Source organism: Heteronotia binoei, chromosome 2 (assembly GCF_032191835.1).
Source record: "Heteronotia binoei isolate CCM8104 ecotype False Entrance Well chromosome 2, APGP_CSIRO_Hbin_v1, whole genome shotgun sequence".
Classification (NCBI taxonomy): domain Eukaryota; kingdom Metazoa; phylum Chordata; class Lepidosauria; order Squamata; family Gekkonidae; genus Heteronotia; species Heteronotia binoei.
This window is the reverse complement of record NC_083224.1, coordinates 80,290,349-80,314,056: the sequence shown is the minus strand read 5'-3', so window position 1 is coordinate 80,314,056 and position 23,708 is coordinate 80,290,349. Positions and strand designations below refer to the sequence as shown.

General features: G+C 42.7%; 1 protein-coding gene across 1 annotated transcript; it reads right to left on the bottom strand.

Moving 5' to 3' along the window:
• Nucleotides 1–11,898: 11,898 nt before the first annotated feature.
• Nucleotides 11,899–23,304, bottom strand: LOC132566404 (acidic mammalian chitinase-like). The gene is made up of 11 exons (XM_060231413.1): nt 23,225–23,304; nt 21,500–21,529; nt 21,180–21,381; nt 20,708–20,764; nt 19,848–20,013; nt 18,617–18,741; nt 16,996–17,119; nt 16,473–16,658; nt 15,333–15,452; nt 12,922–13,063; nt 11,899–12,252 (listed from the first exon to the last, which is right to left on the bottom strand). Exons 1-11 carry the CDS (start codon nt 23,247–23,249, stop codon nt 11,969–11,971), a joined length of 1,461 nt encoding a protein of 486 aa, XP_060087396.1. The 5' UTR covers nt 23,250–23,304; the 3' UTR covers nt 11,899–11,968.
• Nucleotides 23,305–23,708: the final 404 nt, after the last annotated feature.

Sequence of the window (23,708 nt, the reverse complement as noted above, 5' to 3'; positions counted from 1 at the left end):
TCCCTCCTGATAAGAGCCATGGCATTCTGCACCAACTGGAGTTTCTAGACCACCTCCACAGTAGTGAAATTCCCCACATCAACAGCAGTAGACTTTTCCTCACCAGGCATAGACCCAGTGTTCTTCTTACCCTGCATTTTTGAAACTTACTAAAATTGGGGATCCCAGAAATGCAGGGTAAGAAGGAGAAAGGTTTTGCACATGATGAGGGAAAATCTACTGTGGGAAATTTACATAATATGCAATTTTTTTTAAATTCAGTGTGGTGAATTTCACTACTGTGAAATTTTCACTACTGTGAAAATTTCACTACTGTGAAAATGGTCCAAATTGATTTTGAGGGGAGATCAATGTACAGTGCATTACAGTAGTGCTTTTCATTGCCTCTGGAATGGGAAGGCTTTCTCCTGTCTGCTTGCAGTTTGGGAGGAAGGCTTTCTTGGGACAATTTCTAAGAATACAGTCCTTATGTGTTTCACCCCTTGTTTGGAAAACAAAATTACTGGTGAGAATTTGCTAATATTTGTTGGTGAGAATGTGTTTCCTACTGAATAATTTCCATGTGCATTTATGCTCTCTGGTCCAGTTTCTGCAAAATATATCCTCAGCGATAAGAGTAAAAAGAGACATTATATGGAAAGACAGCTCTTTCAGTTTTGTAATGGAACTCATAGATATGAATTACCACATTTTATATCCTAATAGCAAAGTTAGTATATTTTTGGATACTTAAATCTGGTGACTGGAGCTGTGAACAGACAAGACAGATCTTTCCACAAATCTGAAAAGGACTCTAGGCTTGCAGAAAAATGTGAAATCTTAAAAAACAAACAGGCAGCTCAAAAATGAAAATGATAAAAGGAGAACTTGTAGCTTTAAGCAGATTCCCTCAGTGACTGTTGCTAGGCAACTACAGTATTCCAGTCTTCAGTTTCTGTGGGTAAAAAGGTAGGGGGAAAGGGCAAGGGTTCCTTCCATCCCTATTTTGCCCTTTGAATGAGAACTCATTGGGGCTAGGCTTGGCTAGAGTTTCCAGCTATAGGTTGGAAAATTCCTGGAGATTTTGTGGTTGAGCCTGATGAGGGCAGGGTTTGGAAAGAAAAGAAACCTCAGCAGAATGTAATACCCTAGAGTCCACCCTCCAAAGTAGTGATTTTCTCCAGAGAGACATATTGTCTGGAATTCATTGTAGTTCTGGGAGAACTCCAGGTCCCATCTAGGCCTGGAAGCAACCTCTGAGTGACTTGATCCCACTCAACTTGCATAACTCAACTGTTCAAAAGCAGCCACCCTATGAAAACCAATGTGGTATAGTGGTTAGAGCTTCAGAGAAGCATCTGGGGGACTCAGGTTTTAATCCTCATCTTGCTGAGAAAGCTCACTGGGTTATTTTGGACCAGTCACTTTATTTCAGCTTCATCTACCTCATAGGGTTGTTGCACAGATGAAAAAGAGGAAAGGAGAATAATGTAAGCTGCTTTGGTTCCTGCTGTGGAAAAAGGTGGGGTATACATGAAGTAAATAAATACTAAATATTGTTGAAGATGGGAGGCAGATGAAAGGTTGGCTGAATTTGAAGGAATGAGGCAGTGAACTGTGGCACCACAGAACTGGAGCACAGTTTTCCTAGCTGGAAGCTGCTGCGGGTTGGGGAGAGGAAAAGCTTAAGACAGAGAGACAGATAAAGGTAGGTTGCCTGTTGGGTGGGAAGGAGGTAGGGTTGTCAATTCCAAATTAATAAATAAATTTGGAAATTCCTGGAGATTTGTGGGTGGGGCCTGAGGAGGGTGGGGTTTGAGAGGGGAGGGACTTCAGAAGGGTATAATGCTATACACTCCACCCTCCAAAGCAGCCAGTCCATCTAGAGAGACTAGGGTTGCCAATCTCCTGGTGAGGACTGGAGATAACCCAGAAGTACAGTTGCTCTCCATATGACAGAGATCAGTTCCCTTGGAGAAAATGGATGCTCTGGAGGATGAATTTGATAACATTATACTCTGCTGAGCTTGCTTGTCTCTCCAAACTTCACCCTCCCAAGGCTCCACCCCCCAAATATCCAGGAATTTCCCAGCCTGGAGCTGGCAACCCTAAGAGGAACTGATCTCTGTAGTTGGGAGATTTGTTGTGATTCTAGAAAATCCCCAGGACCTACCTGGAGTTGGCAACCTTAGAGAAGGAAGTAGAAAAAAAGGATAGAGGCTATGGGGGCTTTTAGGAAAGGAAAAGAGTAAATAGTGGGAGAGGTGAAAATGAGATGCCATCTGCAAGGCTTTGTGGATTCCTACTTGTTAACGACTAATTCAAGCTGACATTTCTAATTGTTTCTCATTAGTAACATTTCATAGCCGGTGAAAAGTATCCTGCAGTCAGATGCATGAGATGGAAGGAGTAACACTTTCTCCTGTGTTAGCCACTTTGCTGTTGGTTGCTTTGCCCTACTGGTTGGTTGGTTGTTCTACTGATGACAAGAGGGAAAAAGAAGGACCAGGGTCTAGTAAGTGAGAGAGAGTTAAAGATTGATGGATTGAATTTGACAAATGGTGGTCCATTAATAATAAGACCACCAAGCTGCGGGATTTTATTATGGAACAGCAAGTGGACCTGGCCTGTTTGACAGAGACCTGGTTGCAGAATGGTGAAACTGTCACCTTGAACCAGCTTACCCCATTTGGGTTTGCTGTCTTTCACCAGTCTTGGGTGAGGGTGGGGAGTTGCTGTGCTCATCCAAGACTCTTTTACTTTCAGGGCACTCCCTGACCCGAACATCGCTGGCATAGAGTGCACTGGCCTGGTGTGGGAAACTGAGGAGAGTGTGGTGATCTGGGTGGTGTACTGACTGCCTAAGGCACCACTGGAGAGCCTACCTGCCCTGCTGGACGTGATGTCCTCTTGGGCATTGGACTTCCCCAGACTCTTAGTTCTGGAGGATTTCAATGTCCACGATGATGACGCAGAATCCTCGCAGGCACAGGACCTTGTGTCATCCATGAAGACACTGGGACTCAACCAATTTATATTGGTTCCCACACACGCTGGACCAGATTTTGGGGGCAGGATATCAGTGGGCCTGATGGCAGCAAATGCTATCCCATGGTCAGACCACTATGCCTTGAAAGTCCGACAGGACCTGCAACTTCCGCCCTGTTTAGGCGGTGAGCGGATTTACGCTGGCCCGTGGAGCCAAATGGACCCAGAGCGGTTTCAAGAGGCCCTGCAGGATCCAATGCCCCCTGGTGGGTCATTAGATGAGCTTGTGGAGGACTGGCACTCCCGACACTCCCCTGCCACCAACGACATCGCCCCCCGGTGCCCTCTTCACTGCCATACCAAAGCAGCTCCCTGGTATTCCTTGGACCTGCTAAGGATGAAACTGAAACGACAGCTTAGATGGTTAGAGTGAGTGTGGCAGTGTACTCATGATGAAGAGTCCAGAACCTCTTACAGAATGCTTATGAAAGTCTATGAGAAGACTATGATGTCCACTAAGAAAAACTTCTATGGGAGTGAGCAGTGAAGTGGCCAAATTTGCGGATGACACTAAATTGTTCAGGGTGGTGAGAACCAGAGAGGATTGTGAGGAACTCCAAAGGGATCTGTTGAGGCTGGGTGAGTGGGCGTCAACGTGGCAGATGCGGTTCAATGTGGCCAAGTGCAAAGTAATGCACATTGGGGCCAAGAATCCCAGCTACAAATACAAGTTGATGGGGTGTGAACTGGCAGAGACTGACCAAGAGAGAGATCTTGGGGTCGTGGTAGATAATTCACTGAAAATGTCAAGGCAGTGTGCGTTTGCAATAAAAAAGGCCAACGCCATGCTGGGAATTATTAGGAAGGGAACTGAAAACAAATCAGCCAGTATCATAATGCCCCTGTATAAATCGATGGTGCGGTCTCATTTGGAGTACTGTGTGCAGTTCTGGTCGCCGCACCTCAAAAAGGATATTATAGCATTGGAGAAAGTTCAGAAAAGGGCAACTAGAATGATTAAAGGGCTGGAACACCTTCCTTATGAAGAAAGGTTGAAACGCTTAGGGCTCTTTAGCTTGGAGAAACGTCGACTGAGGGGTGACATGATAGAGGTTTACAAGATAATGCATGGGATGGAGAAAGTAGAGAAAGAAGTACTTTTCTCCCTTTCTCACAATACGAGAACTCGTGGGCATTCGATGAAATTGCTGAGCAGACAGGTTAAAACCGATAAAAGGAAGTACTTCTTCACCCAAAGGGTGATTAACATGTGGAATTCACTGCCACAGGAGGTGGTGGCGGCCACAAGCATGGCCACCTTCAAGAGGGGGTTTGATAAAAATATGGAGCAGAGGTCCATCAGTGGCTATTAGCCACAGTGTGTATGTGTGTGTATATATATATATATATTTGGCCGCTGTGTGACACAGAATGTTGGACTGGATGGGCCATTGGCCTGATCTAACATGGCTTCTCTTATGTTCTTATGTTCTTATGCGGCCTCCATAGAATCTGTAAAGTTGCACCCAGCTCAATTATTTAGAGTGATTCAGTCTCTGGCAACTCTGCCATCGAGCAACCAAAAAGATAGGGAATTGGATATTGACTCTGAGGCTTCCGTGATGTATTTTGCAGATAAAATCTTGACTTTCCACCAGGACCTTCCAGCCACAGTTGATACAGTATGTGAACTGGAAGCCCCTTGGCTGTCAGATGGTCCAATATTGCAGGCATGTCCAACTTCGAACAGGTTGTGATCTATTTTTTCCGGACAAAAGTGCTGGTGATCTACCACCATGAAAATTAAGTTTCAAATTAGTTTTGAATTAGATTTTAACCCACCAAAGTTGGGTTCCACCGCCCCCTCCATTTACAATGCACCTTCTGTCATTTACTGGTAAGCAAAATAAGCAAAAACAAAACAGAGAGAGGAAGATCCAGAAAGAACTGCGAACAGTTTTTCTTAATTTTTTATTGTTATAACTTTCTTTAACTGTCTGAATAACTTTCTTTTACTTTTATTGAGTAATTTGTGTTAAATGTAGGTTAAGTATTGATCCAGGCTGATCTTGCGCAATTTTTAAAACTTTGCTCTTGCTAATTAGTGAGCCATCTGAGCCTGCATTTCATCCACCAGCTTTTTGAAGTTGGGTGAATATTGCGTGAGGGCCAGTCTCAGGGACTCCTGGAGATGTTCATCTGTCATGTTGGAACGCTGTGTACTCTTTGTCATTTTCCGATGGGAAAACACAGATTCACACAAATAAGTTGAACCGAAACAGGAGTGTACAGCTTCACTGCATCTTCACAAGTTGGGAAATTTGTCTCTAGGCACTAGCTTGCAAAACGATTCTTGCTCAGCACGGGTTTTGAGAAAAATGTCATTTTTAAGGGTTACTATTTCGTTTTCAAGAGATGCCTTGTTCAATGAATAATTTTTACTGATAGCAGCTGCCAAAACTTGCAATGGTAAGAAAGGAAATCTGGAAAGTCATCTATAAAAGCACCCCAATGGTGGAACCAGCTGCCGGAAGAGGTGCGGGCCCTGCGGGATCTTGGCCAATTCCATAGGGCCTGCAAAACTGCCCCTCTTCCGGCTAGCCTTCTAAGATGGAGCTTGGAATAAACATCACGCCATCATTAACATTAACATAACTGAGATAATAGCACTATTAGATTATATTTTTAGACTGTTTTTAGATTATTTAAATATTTAATTGTTTTCTGTATTGAATTGTATAATCTTGTTTTATTGTTTTAACATGGCTTTTACCATGTCCTGTAAGCCGCCCTGAGCCTGCCTACAGAGGCCTATGAAACTGTTAACCTCACCTGTCATTGCTCTTGCTCCATCAGTAGTGATGGAAACAAGTTTATGCAATGGAAGATTACACTTTGTCACAAAAGAATGGAAAGAGCTGAATATTTCCTGACCGGTAGTTCTCCCTTTTAAAGAAATCATTCCAAGTAGTTCTTCTTTAAGACTGAAGTCTCCAAAAACCATCCGGATAAAGACTAGTAACTGGGCTATGTCTCTTATGTCTGTAGATTCATCCAGTTGGAGTGAGAAAGCAATACAAACTGAAACATCCTCCAACAATTGTTCAGTTGTGTCTCCACACATCTTTTCTATTCGCCACATGACAGTGTTTCTTGACAATTTTACATCTTGAACAGCAGTTATGATCTCTTTCTTATTCTTAAATCCTTCAAAAAGATTGTCTGCTGCTTCAAGAAAACAATCTTTTACAAATTCTCCTTCATTGAAAGATTTGCGTTTCTTTGCGATCAAGTTGCTGACCTTGAAGGATGCCATGGTTGTATTGACCGAATGTGACCTTGGCTTTGCCATCAACTGTTGCAGTGCAGCCAATTTAGATTTAAGTTCTTTGAGCTTCAGTTTACGAATTTCACTTTTGGGTGGAAAATCAGCAAAATTATTGCTATGTAGAGCCTTCAAGAAATATCTGGGGACTTGGGGGTGGAGCCAGGAGACTTTGGGGGTGGGGCCAGGAGACATTGGGGGTGGAGTCATGAGCAAGGTTGGAACAAGTACAATTGAACTCCAAAGGGAGTTCTGGCCATCACATTGAAAGAGACTGCACACCTTTTCAATGCCTTTCCTCCATTAGAAATAATGAAGGATAGGGGCACCTTCTTTGAGGCTCATAGAATTGGCCCCCCTGGTCCATTCCTTTTGAAACTTGGAGGGTGTTTTGAGGAAAGGCATCAGATGCTATGCTGCAAATGTTATGCCTCTACCTCAAAGAAGATCCTCCCCAGAGCCCCAGATACCTGCGGATCAATTCCCCATTATTCCCCATGGGAATCATTCTCCATAGGGAATAATAGAGTGCCCAGTAGACATTTCCCTCCCCCCTCTGCTTTCTAAAGTGGGGGGAGGGCCTCCAAACTGGAGAATCCCCTGCCCCCTTCCTCTCTCTCTCTCTCTCTTTCTCACACACACACACACACACGATTACTGGGTCTGGTTCCTCTACAGCTTTAGTTGCTCTGAAAACGAAAGCAAAACAAATGGAGGGTCTGTGCTCTGACGAAACTGCTGCTGACCCTTCCCCATGAAGTGCTTACTGTTTCCTGCTTCCTGCTCAACTTTAAAGACATACATTTTTAAAACGGACCTGTTTGCAGGTTTCTAAACCTGCTGGAGCTCTAGAGGTACATGGTGACTGTGAGGACGGGGCTTCCCCCGCCAGCCAGCTGGCTGGGGGTGGGGGGAAGCCTGTAAAACCGGGGGATCTCCCACTGGGACCTGGGGATTGGGAAGTCTATGCACTTACAGGCAAAGGAGAGTCAGTGTGGTGTAGTGGTTAGAGTGTTGGACTAGGATCTGGGATACCCAGGTTCACATCCTTAATCTGCTATGGGCTAGGGATGCCAGGTATCCCAGCATCCAGTGTGTGCTCCTCTTCTCTGCTTAGCTAGCTGAAAAGGGGAAAAAAGTGGCACCAAAATGGGAGGGGGAATGTTAGCATTGTCCTGATGTGATGATATTACTTCCTGTGCACTCTAAAGTGAATTAGCATGTTGCTAGCCCCGCCCCCCACTGGTTGCTGGGAGGACCTCACAACCTGAGCGGTGGGCCAGTCATGCAAACTCACCCTAAGATGCTGTTAGGGTTGCCCAGTCTCCAGGTGGGGCACTCTTACAACTGATCTCCAACTGGCAGAAATCAGCTCCCCTGGAGAAAATGGCTACTTTGAAGGATGGACTCTATGGCACTGTACCATGCTGAGGCCCCTGCCCTCCCCAAACCTTGCCCTCTCCCGGCTTCACCCCCAAAGTCTCCAGGTATTTTCCAACACAGATTTGGCAGCCCTAGATACTGTACAGAGTTGTTATGAGGATAAAATGGAGGAAAGGAGAATGATGTAATCTGACTTGGCTCCCATTGGAGAGAAAAGTGGGATATAAATGAGGTAAATGAGACCTTCTCGGGCTGGGCCATGTATGTCATAAAATGTTATGCCAGGTAGCAGAGATATAATTTTTATAAAGGACACAAGCACAAAGATTATCTCCTAATATCTCCTGCAAGCACCTTCTCAAAAGCCCCTTTGACAAAGCTGTGGAGGAGAGGCAGAGAGAGTCAAATTGGCCCGGCGCCCCTAAAAGTGTGGGGGCCCATAGGCCAGTGCCCACTCAGCCTAATTGTTAATCTGGCACTGGAATTTTGTGAGCACTTGTCATCTGTGTGAGACTGAAAATTGGGATCTCAGCATCCCTGCCCCATGTCTCCTTGCAGAAACTGTCTGTGAAGTTCAGCACCAACTAACAGGCGATAGTGAACTGAACAGCCTTAAGCTACTTGGGTGGGCTTTTCTTAAAGCAGTCCCAGTAGAAAACCAAACAGCCTATAGGAAGGTAGAGTTAAGGCAGAATAGAAAAAAGGAGCATTCAATTAACTGCTCAATATATATATACAGACCTTGTATTTTCCCTTTTATGAGAATGAGTCCAAGACTGAGGATAGCTAGAGAGCAGACCTTCCCTTTGTCTCATGACATGGAACTAATCTGAATCTTCATCCCAGGCTAGCATAATTATGGACCTCTCCCTAGTGTAGGAGTTCTTTTCATGGACCAGGGATATAGGTTCATTTTTTTTGCTCCAAGACTAGCCCTTGACCAACCACTTTAAAAGTCCAGTTTAAAGGGGCATTGCATGCAATAGGGAAGAGGCCAGTAATAATCAATCAGGTCAATGGACAGCCTAGCTCAAACAGTGACTTTTGGTTTGGTGATTCAGTTGCTTCTCAGCGCATCTATCACCAGGACTTTTTTTGTAGAAAAAGTCCTGCAGGGCTCATTTGCATATTAGGCCACACCCCCTGATATCACCATTGTTTCATGCAGGGCTTTTCTGAAGAAAAATCCCAGCAGGAACTCATTTGCATATTAGACCACACCCTCTGACACCAAGCCAGCTGGAACTGCATTCCTGCTCAAAAAAGCCATGTCTGTCACTATAAGAATTTTATGTCTTGGGGATCCTGTTTCCCAATTCCAGTTGATAACTCTGCGTAATTCTAAAAAAGTATATTTATCTTTTCTGAACAGTTATTTCTGTGAAACAGGAAAATGAATGGAAATAACCTCCCCACTCTTGCATAAACTCAAAAAACCACTTCCCATGTTGTTTCTGAGAGTTCCTAGACCTTCAGGGGCAGATTTTGTTTTTGAGGGGGGCATTGGAGATTGGAGAAAGAAAGAAAAGGTAGCTAAGATCTCTTCTCCAAGCTTTGTTCATGGAAATTAGGCTTTGGTCCAACTTTGTTCTTCTTTCCAATATGTATTCATTTGAGAAAATAACTTTAAAAAACAACAATTTGTCCTGAGGAAGAACTTATTTGGTTTATATGCAGGGTCAGCTCTATGGAGCATAGCACCCTAGGCAGCCTTGCTGCCCCCCGCCGGCACCACATCTGCCATCCCCCCCGCAGCACCCCCCCCCTCCGCAGCACCACCTCCTTCCTCCCTGCCTCTCTCTTTTAATGTCTGGAACTGTGGTAAAGCACCTCGCTCGTCCTTCCTGCCGCTACTACCCTCGCGCTGATCGTGAGCGTGCCAGAGGGGTGGCATAGGAGCTGCCAGCCTCCGGTACAGTTTTACCTGTTGATCAGCTGATTGGTGGGGTGGGGGAAGAGGCATTTCAAGAGCCCCAGAACCCGGCACTTTACTGCAGTCCCAGGCATTAAAATAGAGAGGAAGGGAGGGAGGAGGAGACTGGGGAGGAAAATAGGCATTTGCCTAGGGGGTGGGGGGAGAAGCCAAATTTGGCACCCCACCCTGCTGGCACCCTAGGCCATTGCCTAGTTTGCCTCATGGGCGAGCCTGTTTATATGTTAGACTTTCAAAGCATTTTCCCCTTTCATTTTTGCATCCTTGGTTTCTTCTTCATTTGTGGAGACTTCCCCAGCAGAGCTAAACATGCCTGCCCTGGCTTCCCAAACCAGGAAAGGGCTGCAAGAAGTATATGCCCAGGCCAGAAGCAGGCCAGATTAACAATTAGGCCAAGCAGGCACTGGCCTATGGGCCCCCACACCTTTAGGGGCCCCGGGGCAACTCCCCCCTCCCAGTTTCCCCCCTGCTTGCAGCTCTCCAGCCTGCATGCACAGCCAGCAACTGAGCTGTTCTTTGCCCAACTTGTCTAGTGCGGTTGCTGCTGGCATCATCACCAAGTCTGCCTCTTTCTGCCTCTCCCTCGCAGCTTTGTCAAAGGGGCTTTTGAGAAGGTGCCTGCAGGCTGCAGTGGAGGCTGCAGGTGTCAGGGTAAGCACTCCGACTAGGAGATAATTTGCAAGGGGCCCCCTGAGATTGCCTAGGGGCCTCCACAGGGTTTAATCCAGCACCGGCCAGAAGGGTTGGTAGTAATTCCTGTCACTTGGTTATAGGGACCCATGTCGCTTGTAAAGTTGCCACCTGCCTGGAGAAAAAAAAATGTCCTGTCCCTTTAATAGAGGCTTGATAGGAGCTTATTTACAAGATGATTCATCTCTACACCATTAATAACCTCAGCTGCACATTAAGCTACTAGTAAAGGGAAGAAACATCTTTCTCCATACCTACTGGCAAAAATAGCAGCTTCTATCACTCTTACATCCTCCATACCTCCTCTCCATCAGCTGAATATTTATTCACTTGCTCTGTAAGTTTCAAACTGTCAACAGTGGTTTTCAGTAGGTGAGGAGGAAGCAGATTTAACTGTCCAGCAGCCAAGGAACCATCAGCACTTTAATGAACCAGGGCTTCAATAATGGAGGGAAGGAGACTGACTCATTTTAGAGGTCTATACACTCTTATTTGAATTAAATAAGCCTCGGAACCGCAGCAAAAAAAAGATCTGGTATTTTGCCCATCACCCTGATCCGGGGCGGCACCACTTCGGAGGCGGGTCAAAATGTGCGGAAACCAACATCTGCCCCGGGGGAAACACAGCGTCGGAGCTGGAGCAAAGGCTAATGTGGAATCACCCAAAGACTTCGTAAATCAGAACCCATGAAGAAGTCAGAGCACATATGAGTGGTGAAAGAGAGAGAAGAGCAGAGCATCTTTGGTCATTTAAACACTTTAGTCCCTGTTATAGACTGTTGATGTAGCCTGTCCAGCCATCCTCCAACAGATTTTTTTTTTAGGTGGGGGTGGGGAATTCCCATAATGATTTTTAAATGTATTCTATTTTTTTTTTTTTTAGGATTGTGATTTGGCTTGCAAACATTTTATGTTGCTATTTCTGTAAAATGGTTTCAGATTTTTTTAAATCTGTTTTCTTTGCAGAAAAACCATCTAGGTGTTTTAAAAATTACGAATCAAAATATTTTGTATTGCATCACAAGAAAATGTCATTGGAAAGTTTAACTGGATTGAATCTAAACAGATACTGCATTGAATTTGTGTGCATTTGGTGAGAGATAACTGACTATGATATTAATGCAATGCCTCTTTATTTTCCACACTGATCGCTTCTACATTTACTGCAGTGGAGCATATGCACCTGCACCCAGTGGTTGTTCTCATGCCCAGTTGCTGCAGGAGCAGCTGGAGTCAAATACAAGGCCAGATTGGCAAAACTGCTGATAGGTCTTCTCATTCACACAGTGGTAGAAGCTATTCTTATTAGTGGGACCTGGGTAAAGACCACTGGATTTTCCATTGCAGAAGGATTGTGATTTGGCTTGCAAACATTTTATGTTGCTACTTCTGTTAAATGGTTTCAGATTTTTTTTTTGTCTGTGTTCTTTGCAGAAAAACCATCTAGGTGTTTTAAAAATTACGAATCAAAATATTTTGTATTGCAACACAAGAAAATGTCATTGGAAAGTTTAACTGGATTGGATCTAAACAGATACTGCATTGAATTTGTGTGCATTTGGTGAGAGATCACTGACTATGATATTAATGCAATGCCTCTTTATTTTCCACACTGATCTCTTCTACATTTACTGCAGTGGAGCATATGCACCTGCACCCAGTGGTTGTTCTCATGCCCAGTTGCAGCAGGAGCAGCTGGAGTCAAATACAAGGCCAGATTGGCAAAACTGCTGATAGGTCTTCCCATTCACACAGTGGTAGAAGCTATTCTTGTTAGTGGGATCTGGGTAAAGGCCACTGGATTTTCCATTGCAGAAGGTGCTTCCACTGCCACCAGAACTTCCACCAGAGCTGCCGCTGCCACCAGAGCTGCTGCTGCCACCAGAAGGTGCAGCTGTTGGGTGTGCAGGTTGATTAGCATTGGTGCCAAGAGTTGTTGCTGGTACTTTGCAGTCTGGAAGATAGATAAGTATGGCATTAGAATCTTCTTTCCTTGGAAGTTGTGGATCTGTGCTATAATAATACAAGATGGCTTGGGATATATAACCCAGAAATTAATTAGAATATCAGGAAGTGGGAAAAGTGTATATAGTATAGGGCAGGGGTGGCCAACGGTAGCTCTCCAGCTGTTTTTTGTCTACAATTCCCATCAGCTCCAGCCAGCATGGCCAATGGCTGGGGCTGATGGGAGTTGTAGGCAAAAATCCTGAAGAGCTACCGTTGGCCACCCATGACATAGGGTAGAAAAACGAATCTGGAAACAAGTTGAGTAATCTGTTATTCTTGGCAAGCTGAATATGCAAATCCAGCAAAGAACTGTTATGGGAAGAGATTAAACTAGAAGAGGCAACATAATTAATAGTACATTTTTATATCCTTTTAAATCTATTGAAGTTAATGGGCTTAGAAAGCCGTTTAGATGGCTCTATTAATTAAATGAAAGAATAATTAAACATTGCTGTAGGGTTGAGAAGGAAGTGCTGTTGGTGACAATTAGAAAGAGGTCTGGCAAGAAAGTCTTAAGAGTAATGAATCCAAGCGGGATATGATGAGCCAAGAAGAGCATCATCAGCAGTTAAAAAGAACCAGATGTTTATTCTACCAGTATCAATACATTACTCACTTGGAGTGGTGACTCCCAATGCAGATTTCAAGGCATTCATTAGAGGGTATTTGCCTTCCCCACAGAATATGCCAGTGAAGTCATCTAGGTCAATAGCCCATACCATGGCTCCTCCAAAGTTGTTCTCCAACAGCCACTTAGCCTGTGAGTTATAGTTAAATAATCTGAGAATCATAGCTGTCCTTTCCTTTGTATTACCTAGTGAGAGGATCAGTGGCCTGACTCCACACTGCTCTTTATAAATTTAGCTCTCCTGAAGTTGCAAGTACATATCACAAACTAGATTTCTAAAGGCATTTTAGGGATTCCATCTTAAATCTGAACAAACTAAGTTTGCAATCTTCATTACATGGAATTTACTCTGTAATTATTTAAGGTTAAGTTCCAGGTAAACACATATAGGTTTTCTCTGTTATAAATCTCTATCAAATGATTTACAGGGTTAGTCCCATGTGGTTCAATTGAACAGGTTCTTGTTTGGACAGGAGGCAGCAAAACACCTAAATTAAAATCCAAGATCATTTGACAACAGTGGGAAGCAAGACTCACCAATCCGGAAGAAAGAGATAGTTTAAAAAATTACTGATTAGATGGATTTGGCTGTGTTTTAGTCTGTGTTTTTAACCTATACATTTAATATTTTAATGGACTATTATTTTTTGTGTCTTTGTAACCTGTCATCGCATTGTTTGCTGCCTTGATTCTAAGAAGATGTCAGGACAGAAATATTTAAAATAGTTGTATACTTTTCTCTGTATTCCATTAACAGTTGCTATCTGTGTCCCACCATTGCTTAACACTGAAATGGAATAGGGAATTGGAATCCTATTCCACCCCGTTGGCAATTTAGAATATTTTAACCTGTAAAATAAACTGTCATGATTCATGTAGAAGAGATGAGAAATAATCAAGTAACTTTGCTATGCAGAATATTCTTGCATTTTGATTTTCATGTCAAAAGTAATGCCTTCAGAGGAATCCCATCTCTCCTCCTAAACTCTTTGGGTTTTTTAAAAATGTGTTTCTGTGTGAGAATACTGACCCTGGGGGTGGGGAGTGGGATCTGTTCATTGGGCTAGTCACACAAGTGATATATCAGCCAGACAGAGATCAAATCTGGGATGACAATTCTAAAAGTAAACAAAGTCAGCAGCAACTGTGGCCAATGCTTCCTAATTTGTTATATTGGTCATCACAGCCAATGAGATATCCAAATATAAACAAAGTTAACACTAGACTATAGCCAGTCAGAATATTTATGTTCTTACATGATTGGAGAAAAAGTGTTAGTTCAGAATGAGGGTAATGCTTCCTGAATAGGTGAGCATTACTGAAACAAATACTTTAACAATTGCCAGTGACAGGTGGCTGTCTGGTACTGCTGAACATATTTACAGAAGACATTTATTTATTTATTTATTTATTTATTTATTTATTTATTTATTTATTTATTTTAGTATATTTCTGTTCTGCCCATTCCTCGTAGGGCTCAGAGCAGAGTACAACATATGATAAAACAATAAAATACAATGAAAACATTTTATAAACAAACAACTCAACGGCACTCAGAAAATTTTCCATATCATTGCATATTGCCCAGCCTGGCCGTCTCACATCATGATAAGGTTATCCCATAGAGATGGCAGATATTATTCCATTTTATAGCACAAGTGACAGTGCCGGCAGGGGAGGCCAACCAGACGCCCGCAGCCTCAACTAAAAGTCCGGCAGAACAGCTCCATTTTACAGGCCCTACTGTAATAAGCCAGGTGGGGCTCGGATCTCTGTAGGGAGCTGATTCCATCAGGTCGGGGCCAGGACTGAAAAAGCCCTGGCCCTAGTTGAGGCAAGGCGGGCATCTCTTGGGCCAGGGACAGCCAACAGATGTTGGGAGGCTGGACGTAATGACCTCCCGGGCATATATAGGAGGAGATGGTCTCGCAGATATGTTGGTCCCAGGCCACAAAAAGTTTTAAGTGTTAAAACTAAAACCTTGAAGTGAATCCGGTACTCAATAGGCAGCCAGTGCAGACTGCGGAGCACCGGCCAAATGCCTACCCATAGAGATGGTGCAGTCAGCAGGCAAGCTGCCGCACTCTGCACCCGCTGCAGTTTCTGGATCAGTCTCAAGGGCAAACCAGCATAGAGCGAGTTACAGTAGTCTAGTCTGGAAGTGACCATTGTATGGATCACTGTAGCCTTGTCCTGGGGGGGGATAGATATGGTGCTAGCTGCCTGATCTGCTGAAGATAAAAAAAGGCAGACCTGGCAACCATCGTGATGTGGGCCATCAGATCATGATGGTACCGTTAAAGTACTATCAGCTTAATGACCTTTCCTTCCTTTCTTTCCCCTTTCCTGGTTAAACAGTATAGCCAATGAGCACAAAATGGAGCAACAAATAGGCATACCTTGATGGCAAAACTCTTAGGGTTGTCATAGCCAATCCACTGATTTCCTTTGTAGGCATAGGGAACTTCCTGGGGAGCATTCCACACAACAGTGGCGCCACTCTTCAAGAAGGTACAAATCTGTGGGACCGATATGCTTTGTTAAATCTATGAAAACATCTGCTTACATAAAGGTAGCTGTTGGATCAATTTTGTTCTTTTTACTGTGAAGTGGACTTTATAATTGTATTGGGTAAGTAAGACATTGATACAAACAAGTTCTATGCAGTCTTTTAAACTGATGCAATGCAAAGAGTGGCTTTCATACTATATAGCACCCAGAGACATGGGGAGAAGAGGGAGCCCCCAGGAGTAGACCTAAAGGAAGAAGCAGCTTGGCTATAGAGAAGAGGAAGAGTCAAAGGACCCAAGGATAACTCAGGAGCAGGAAGTGGGGGGGGGAGTACTAAACTACTTAGGAGTAAGGGTCTGCTCAGGAGTAGGATAAGAGAGCTCAGAACTTGGTGTGGCTGGCAGGAAGGAAGCAGTTAAAAGGCAGAAGTAGGGGGAATTAGCATGGCCCACTCTGCTCAAGAAGATTTGAGGGGAGTGTCTGGGGAGGGTGGAGTTTGGGCAGAGGAGACAGCTCTGTGGGAATGTGATGTCATAGGATTTTTTCCTGCAAAGCTGCAATTTCCTGAAGGGGAATTGATCTCTGTAGTCTTGAGATCAGTTGTAATTCTGGGAGCACTCCAGGCTCCACCTGGAGATTGGTAAACCTTGGAGGAAGAGAGGAGGGAAGAGTCAGTTTTTCGTAGCCGTAGGAAGGCTGAAGGAGGAAGCAGAGAAGGCTGGAGTTGGTTTCTGTGGTCTTGGGTGACTGAATTCTCCTATGGACAGTGGAGAAGGCATTAATGGCCAGTCCAGGCAAAAAAGAGAACCATAGATTACTTTAACAGGGATACTGGCAGTACATCTTCCTCAGGGTCTACTCCTGTGGGAAGGATGCAGCAGCTAAAGGACTTTGCCCTTGGAAGCGGGCCTGAGGTTTTTCTCCCTGACATCTGATTTTCTATGTGGAGAGAATTTTTATATGAGGGAACATTCAATCACTTTAACCCTGTTTGCAGTGTAATACGATAAACTGAGACAGAGTTTTACCTCAAAGTATGCCAGTGTTCCAGCTTCTTGGGTGTAGGCACCAGCTGCACCTGGTCCAGAGGTTGGAGCATTCAAGCCATGGTTAGAGGGGTTGCTGAGAGTGAAGGTGCGGGCATAGGCTCCAAATCCCACCATCAACTTCTCAGCTGGAGCACCATTGCTCTTCCAATAATTCATAGCATAGTCCTGGTATTGCAAAAGGCATTGCAAAGGGGTCAGAAACATATTCCTAACCATCTCAAGAGCAAATACAGTATAATATTTAGAGTGTTGCAATAGGAGTAGGGAGATTGGTGTTCAGAACTCACTAGGTGAGTTTGGACTAACTGGCTAACCAGTTATCAAGGCTCACTTTGTCTATCACATAGACTTATTCTGAGGATGAAAAGAAGAGAGGGAACCATATATGCTACCCAAGGTTCATTAAAGGAAGGACAGTATAAGTATGTAATAAATAAATATTGGGATTGTTTTGATTGTGAATGGAAGTTAAAAAGAACTCTTTATAGAAACTGTCACTCACCACATTGAAGTAGATGTAGGAGCCTTGGTCTTCAGGCCCTGCAAACAATGGGCTGTCCTCACCAGTGAAACCTTCCCAAGATCCTCTGAGGTCATAAGTCATCACATTGATAAGGTCCATGTACCTTTTTTTTTACAGGGAGGAGAATGGCAAAAAGAAAGAAAGAAATCATTCATAATTGTTTTAAATCTGGTCATTTATCAAGTGGTGCCACATACAATGCTTTTACATTCAAGAGCAATTTTGAACTAATCAAGATAAGAGGAAACACACGATACATCCATGGTCATTGCTGCTGCTTCCTTTCTATGCATTTTGGTGTGATGATTCAAAATTATGATAAAAGAGCAAATCAGTGTACTCTGCAAAACTGTTCAGTTGTGTTATTTACATAAGGGTCCAATTTAGCATTTGCTAAGACCCAAGAAACTTTCTGTGGGGCAGCCCCTTGGCATTTGCAAACAGATGCAACAGGAGGAGTCACAGGACCTCAAAAAAGATATTATAGCATTGGAAAAGTGCAGAAAAAGGGCAACTAGAATGATTAAAGGGTTGGAACACTTTCCCTATGAAGAGAGGTTAAAATGCTTGGGGCTCTTTAGCTTGGAAAAATGTCAATTTCGGGATGACATGATAGAGGTTTACAAGATTATGCATGGGATAGAGGAGGTAGAGAAATAAGTACTTTTCTCCCTTTTTCACAATACAAGAACTCATGGACATTCAATGAAATTGCTGAGCAGTCGGGTTAGAATGGATAAAAGGAAGTACTTCTTCATCCAAAGGGTGATTAACACATGGAATTCACTGCCACAGGAGGTGGTGGCGGCTACAAGCATAGATAGCTTCAAGAGGGGATTGGATAAGCATATGGAGCAGAGGTCCATCAGTGGCTATTAGCCACAGTGTATTGTTGGAACTCTCTGTCTGTGGCAGTGATGCTCTGTATTCTTGGTGCTTGGGGGGGGGCACGGTGGGAGGCTTCTAGTGTCTTGGCCCCACTGGTGGACCTCCTGATGGCACTTGGGGGTTTTTTTGGCCACTGTATGACACAGAGTGTTGGACTGGATGGGCCATTGGCCTGATCCAACATGACTTCTCTTATGTTCTTAGGAGATAAAGAAGCATGGTTATTTTACACCAAGAAGACCTGCTAACTACACTAATTTTTCCTTTAATCACTTGGCATTACAGCTGGTTTTGACTGTTTGCAGATGAAGCAATCTGACAAGAACATGGCTATAATAAAATCTGTATTTAGTCCAGGCCAGGTTAAAAGTACAAATAGTATCCTATATATACCCATATTCTGAAGTTCCTTCACATATGCCACACAAGTCACATTCTTTCTTCAAGTTGACCTTTTCTGACTAGTACAGGTACATTTACAGACCACCTCCACACAGAGGTCAGTTATTTTTCCTTGACACCTGTTGTGGATGGTATTTCAAATTTTAGTGAAGCAAGAAACAATCTACCTATGTGATGAGGAAATCCACTGCCAGTTTCTCAGTAGTAGGATTTAAAAAAAAAATGAAAGAAAGTAGGCAGCTCATGCTTTCCAAACCAAGCAGCTGTCCATTCATGTTATACTGGGAGAACTCATAACTTTGCCACTTACTTGGACATCTGTGGGATCTGGTAAGCAGTTTCGATGGTGCCTTTTCCAGCAGACACTGCTGCAGAGATCAGTAGTCTGGGTTTGTTGGTCTGAGAAGCCTCCTGCTCAAAAGCTTCATACATTTCCTGTCATTGCAAGAAGTGAATTGTTATTAAGTAACCAGAGATGAACTACTTTGAGGAGTCTCCCCCCCACTCTTGTGTATATGTTTTCCCCCCTTAAATATAAGGTGAGAATTCACTTACCTGACCTGGGAAAACTTCCCCATGAATGATGGAGAAATTTTCCCTGTGAGAAAATTCTAACATTTACAACACACTGAGATAAAATGCCAGAATGAAGGGCAGAGGCAAATAAAGCAATACAATTAAAAAGATGCCTCAGAAACAGCTGTAATTTTGATATAGTTTTGGCAGCCTGATATATTCAGAAAACTGTTGTGGAAACAGGGCCAGCCTATCCACTTGGCAGCCCTGGTTATTTTATTGTTGTAACTTATTTTATTTGTTTTATTTTTGTGAGCCATCCTGGGCATACTTGTGCACCAAATGGAGCCATTAAAATTAAAAATAAATTACATTTTTACATTCGATTTATATATCAGAGTCTCTTCTGAGCATATAAACACAAAAGCATTCATTTTCAATAACATGCTTACAGATAAGATGCCTTAAGGTTGTTTCTGGAAATAGCAATAAATATACTTATGTATGTGTAATGGAGCGCAATATATTAAAAGAGCCAGCTAACTCTCCAAACCTTCATGTGGAAAATACCTGCCCTGAAGTAGCAAGGTTTAACTCAAAAGAGTAATTCCAATTGCCCTGCGTCTACTAATGTCCATGTAGATATGAAAATCATTGTGGCCATATCCACTACCCAATTCAAAAGTAAGATGACACCTCACTCAATTGAACTCCCTTTGAGTCCTCTCAGCCCCACCCACCTCACAGGGTGTCTGTTGTGGGAGGAGAAGATATAGGAAATTGTAAACCGCTCTGAGTCTCTGATTCAGAGAGAAGAGGGGGCGGGGTATAAATCTGCAGTCTTTGTTCAGTTTCCATTGAGATTGTTGAGGATGTGAAAAGAGGAGATGATGGAAGATGTGTTTGCCACCAATAACTTGGGCCTTGATATTACACTTATACTAGCGAGTAGCAACTCTATTGCATATAAAGGATAATAGGAAAATTCCTTCCATTGCCATGAGGAATGCACTATCAAAGCCAACCTTAAGCAAGACTGTGAAAAGCTGTTGAGTATCAGCAGGGCTGCCTCTGTTCCCAGGATACTCCCAGTCAATGTCCAGCCCATCAAAGCCATACTTTCGCAGGAAGGAGATGGCAGACTGAATAAAGGTTTGGCGATTTTGAGCAGAAGAAACCATGTCAGAAAACCTGCAAGATAAAGCAAAGTGAGATGATCCATTTTATTTCATATGTATCTTTCAGGCCATGTCTGTAACAAAACTAATAGGTGCCCTGTTTTTATAATCAAGATGCAATTCACTCCTTTAGCATGCAAGATATAAATTTGTCTTTGAAGCAAGCTAGCTTTGAAATGCATAGATATTTATTTATTTGTCAGATTTATATCCCGCCCTCCCCTGACAGGCGCAGGGCAGCTAACAACAGTTTAAAAACATTAGCAATTTACAAACATATTGAAATTAAATATATAAAAAACAGATAGACAAGAGACTGTTTTTCTAATATATTATTTGCAATTTAGGGAGGAAGGGCTATCTGTGTTTAATAACCATAATCCATTTAATTCTTCTTCCTTGACAAGGGGAAGCTTCATGAACCTGGAAGCAAAGGCAAGTGATCAGTTTCCAGATGCTGAATAAAAACACAACCTCGCATGATGACTTACACTCCTCTTCATATGTATGTGGAGACTTGAATATATGAAAGCAACCTTTAGTTTCTCTAATCTTGAAATATATTAGATGGATTTAGGATATGGTTGAAAGAAGAACAGTGTTTAACTGATGAAATGGCTAAGGGCCAAGGAAATATCACAGTGAATGTTCTTGTGTGGTTGCCAGTGGCAAAACCAGCTGTTCAGAATGCATATAGAGGAACTTACTTTTGGGTTCCAAAGTTCCAGCCTCCAACAGACAGCAAGGTGTTCAGGTCAGGATTGCTGTGAACAAATTATCCAAATGTCACTAAAAATTTTAACCCATTGCAAATAATTACAAGCTGGTAATTTCTTTAAATGAAATGTCTCTAAATGTCAACAAGATGGATTGCCAGGGTAATCCTATACCCTTTCAGAGTTGTATAGAAGGGACAATCTTGTTGCAAGAAGATTTTTAATATTAACATGCAGCACTGAAGTACAGCCCCACCTATAGACATTTTCCCTTCTATGCAACCCTTAAAACTACTTGAGACCTCTAAGCTGGAACCAAAAATGTGCTTTTTAACAACATGTTGTTAATGTTGGATAGAAAGTAGAAAACAAATATATTAAAGCTGGACTGGGTGCTTTAGTAGGATATCTGTGCATGTGTGTTTTCTGGTTCAGCGTGTATACAAACACTGCATCCTCTTACTAGTTTTTGAGTCCATTAATGCCACCGTAAAGAGCCACATCATTCCACTCAATGGTCTGGATCTGGTTGTTAGCCATGCCAGCAAAAGCATAGATAACATGAGTACATAGGCATGGGTCAAGATCTTCGGGCATGTAACGTGCAATTCCAGGTCTGTATTGGCTCCAGTTGGTGAAGTAACAGACGATGTTGGTGGATGCACCTACATTTTAGAAAATAAAGGCCAGTCAATGAATTCTGGGTATTAATGTTCAAGCAACAGTTTTTCAGTATTAATTTTAATGAAATATAATAAAAAGGTAACGTGCGCTGAAACTTACCCAGCTGCAGCTGCAGCAGGAAAGCCAGACCTGTTAAAGAAATGTCTGGTTGTGAGTTGAACACAAAAGCAAGGCCTGAGTTTTTCTTACAGCTACAAGTCAACAAGTCCATCTAGGCTAGAAAATTACCCTGGTTTTACACTAGTACCATGTTACTCCCCTAACCTGCTCCCGAGAATTATAATTTGATAAATGGGCTGAGAATGAGTTCCTCAATCCTTCCCATAGAAAATGTTGTAAGCCACCCAGAGCCTGCTTGCGGGATAGGGTGGAGTATAAATCAAAAAATTAAATTCAACTTAAAAGCAGTTCCCCAGGGAGAAAGAATTACTATTAAAACAGTTTGTTACTAGATACCAGAATATTCAAAGTTCCTGCAGTTCCATGCAACATTTGAAACTGTCCTCCATATGTAATAGTGATTAATATTGGGGCTTGATTAGACTGCCTAGGAGAGAGATGCCTATTATCAGATCCATTCCTAGCACAGCACTGAAATGACGGCACAACACAGAACTGAGAACATAATTTGCTTTGCTTGTAAATAATAGTACTGTTCTGTTTAGCAATTAAATGTCTGCTAACTGAATCAATGTAGATGTAGAAATAGACAAGATTTTAACTGTTTTAATGATGAACTTTATAGCTCTGTTGTATTTTTTTTTAAATGTCATGAGCCACCCCTAGCCTCATGTGGCAGGAGAGAGGTGAGATATAAATCTCAAAATAAAAATAAATAGGTAAATGAAACACAGGCTTTCTTATACTGTATTTTCCTTCAGGGAAAATTTGGAGGTTGAGCACTTGCAGGGGCAAGTGGTGATTCTTAGTTGTTTTCCCAGCCATGCTTTGTATCTGGCAGTAAACCTGCTTGGTTTGGAAAGGTTTGGCTTCTGGTAGGACAAGAATGCTCAGGCACAGGGACTATTCTGCCTTGCAAGTACCACCCCCTACTCACACACTCATATTATTCCTGCAAAAGTAAAATGCATACTTACCAAAAGAAAGAGTAGTTCCATACCAGATGATGGATTATTAGAAAAAGATTTTGTGAGTCACCTAGTCCAAGCCAGGGTGACAATAAGATTTTCTGGGATTGGGCTGTTAAAACTGCTCAGGAGCAAGGCAAACTGAGTGTCCCCCTATCTGGCCCCTGGCAATGACAATAGCTTGTGGAAGTTCTTGTGCTGCCTCTTCCATCATCACTGCTGGCAGAGGCTGACCTGGACAGCTGCTGCAATGCTGCCAGCACCACTGAGGTTTTTGGTTGCCAGTGCAGCCCTCCTGGAAAGCTGCTGGTAAGATAAGAGGCCAATCTGCTCCTGAGTTTCTTTAACATAAACTACAAACAAGCTAACATACTCTCACCCAGCGTCTTAAAAGTGTTAAGAAGAAAATGTGTAGAACTGTTCTTACAGTCTGGAAACATTTCTAGATATTCATTTTAAATGTGCTTGGCTGTAACTTGAACTTATTTCTTCATACTCCTCATCTAGGGAGGCCCCTGTGTTCTAGAATTCCATGTTCAACATTTTTAAAAGATTCTAAAATTGCTCTTTAATTCTGTATTTAGAAAATCTTTAAAAAGTATATGGTCAGGTAGAAGGTCAGAGCAGAATCTATGGAGACAGACAGAGACTGAAGCATATAATGATGAACAGAGAGACTGGAAATCCAAGACTATTGTTCTTTTGCTAACTTCATAATTCAGTCCCCCATACTCACCAGTCAGAAGGAGTAGTTTGCCCATTTTGATACCTGTGCACTAGCTTGTTTGGGAGTTAACTTTCCTTTTATAACATACATTCTGCCCCCCATTCAAACATGTGACTTCAGATATCTTCACCCACCAAATAAATTAGAAGGTTAATATGTAACAGCTGGTAGACAAAATGAAAATAGGCACCTGGCAGCCATCTTCACCTTGAAATATTTATTTTGAATCTTCTGAAGTTTTGGATAACATCATGTTCATTGAAGGAGGTGGGTGGTGTTTACACCCCAGTCCCTAGACCAATGGTAAAGGCATTCACTGGAAATGTACCAAAGATACCGGCTATTAGATAAAGAAGACAAATATATGCATATCAGTAAGAAGTTTGCTTATGTAATTATCTGTGTGAAAATGTATCATTATAATATTATTACAGGAGAAATCACACTAGTAGCAAACAGATTACTCATCGGGTCAGGTCAGTTAGGTTTTCCT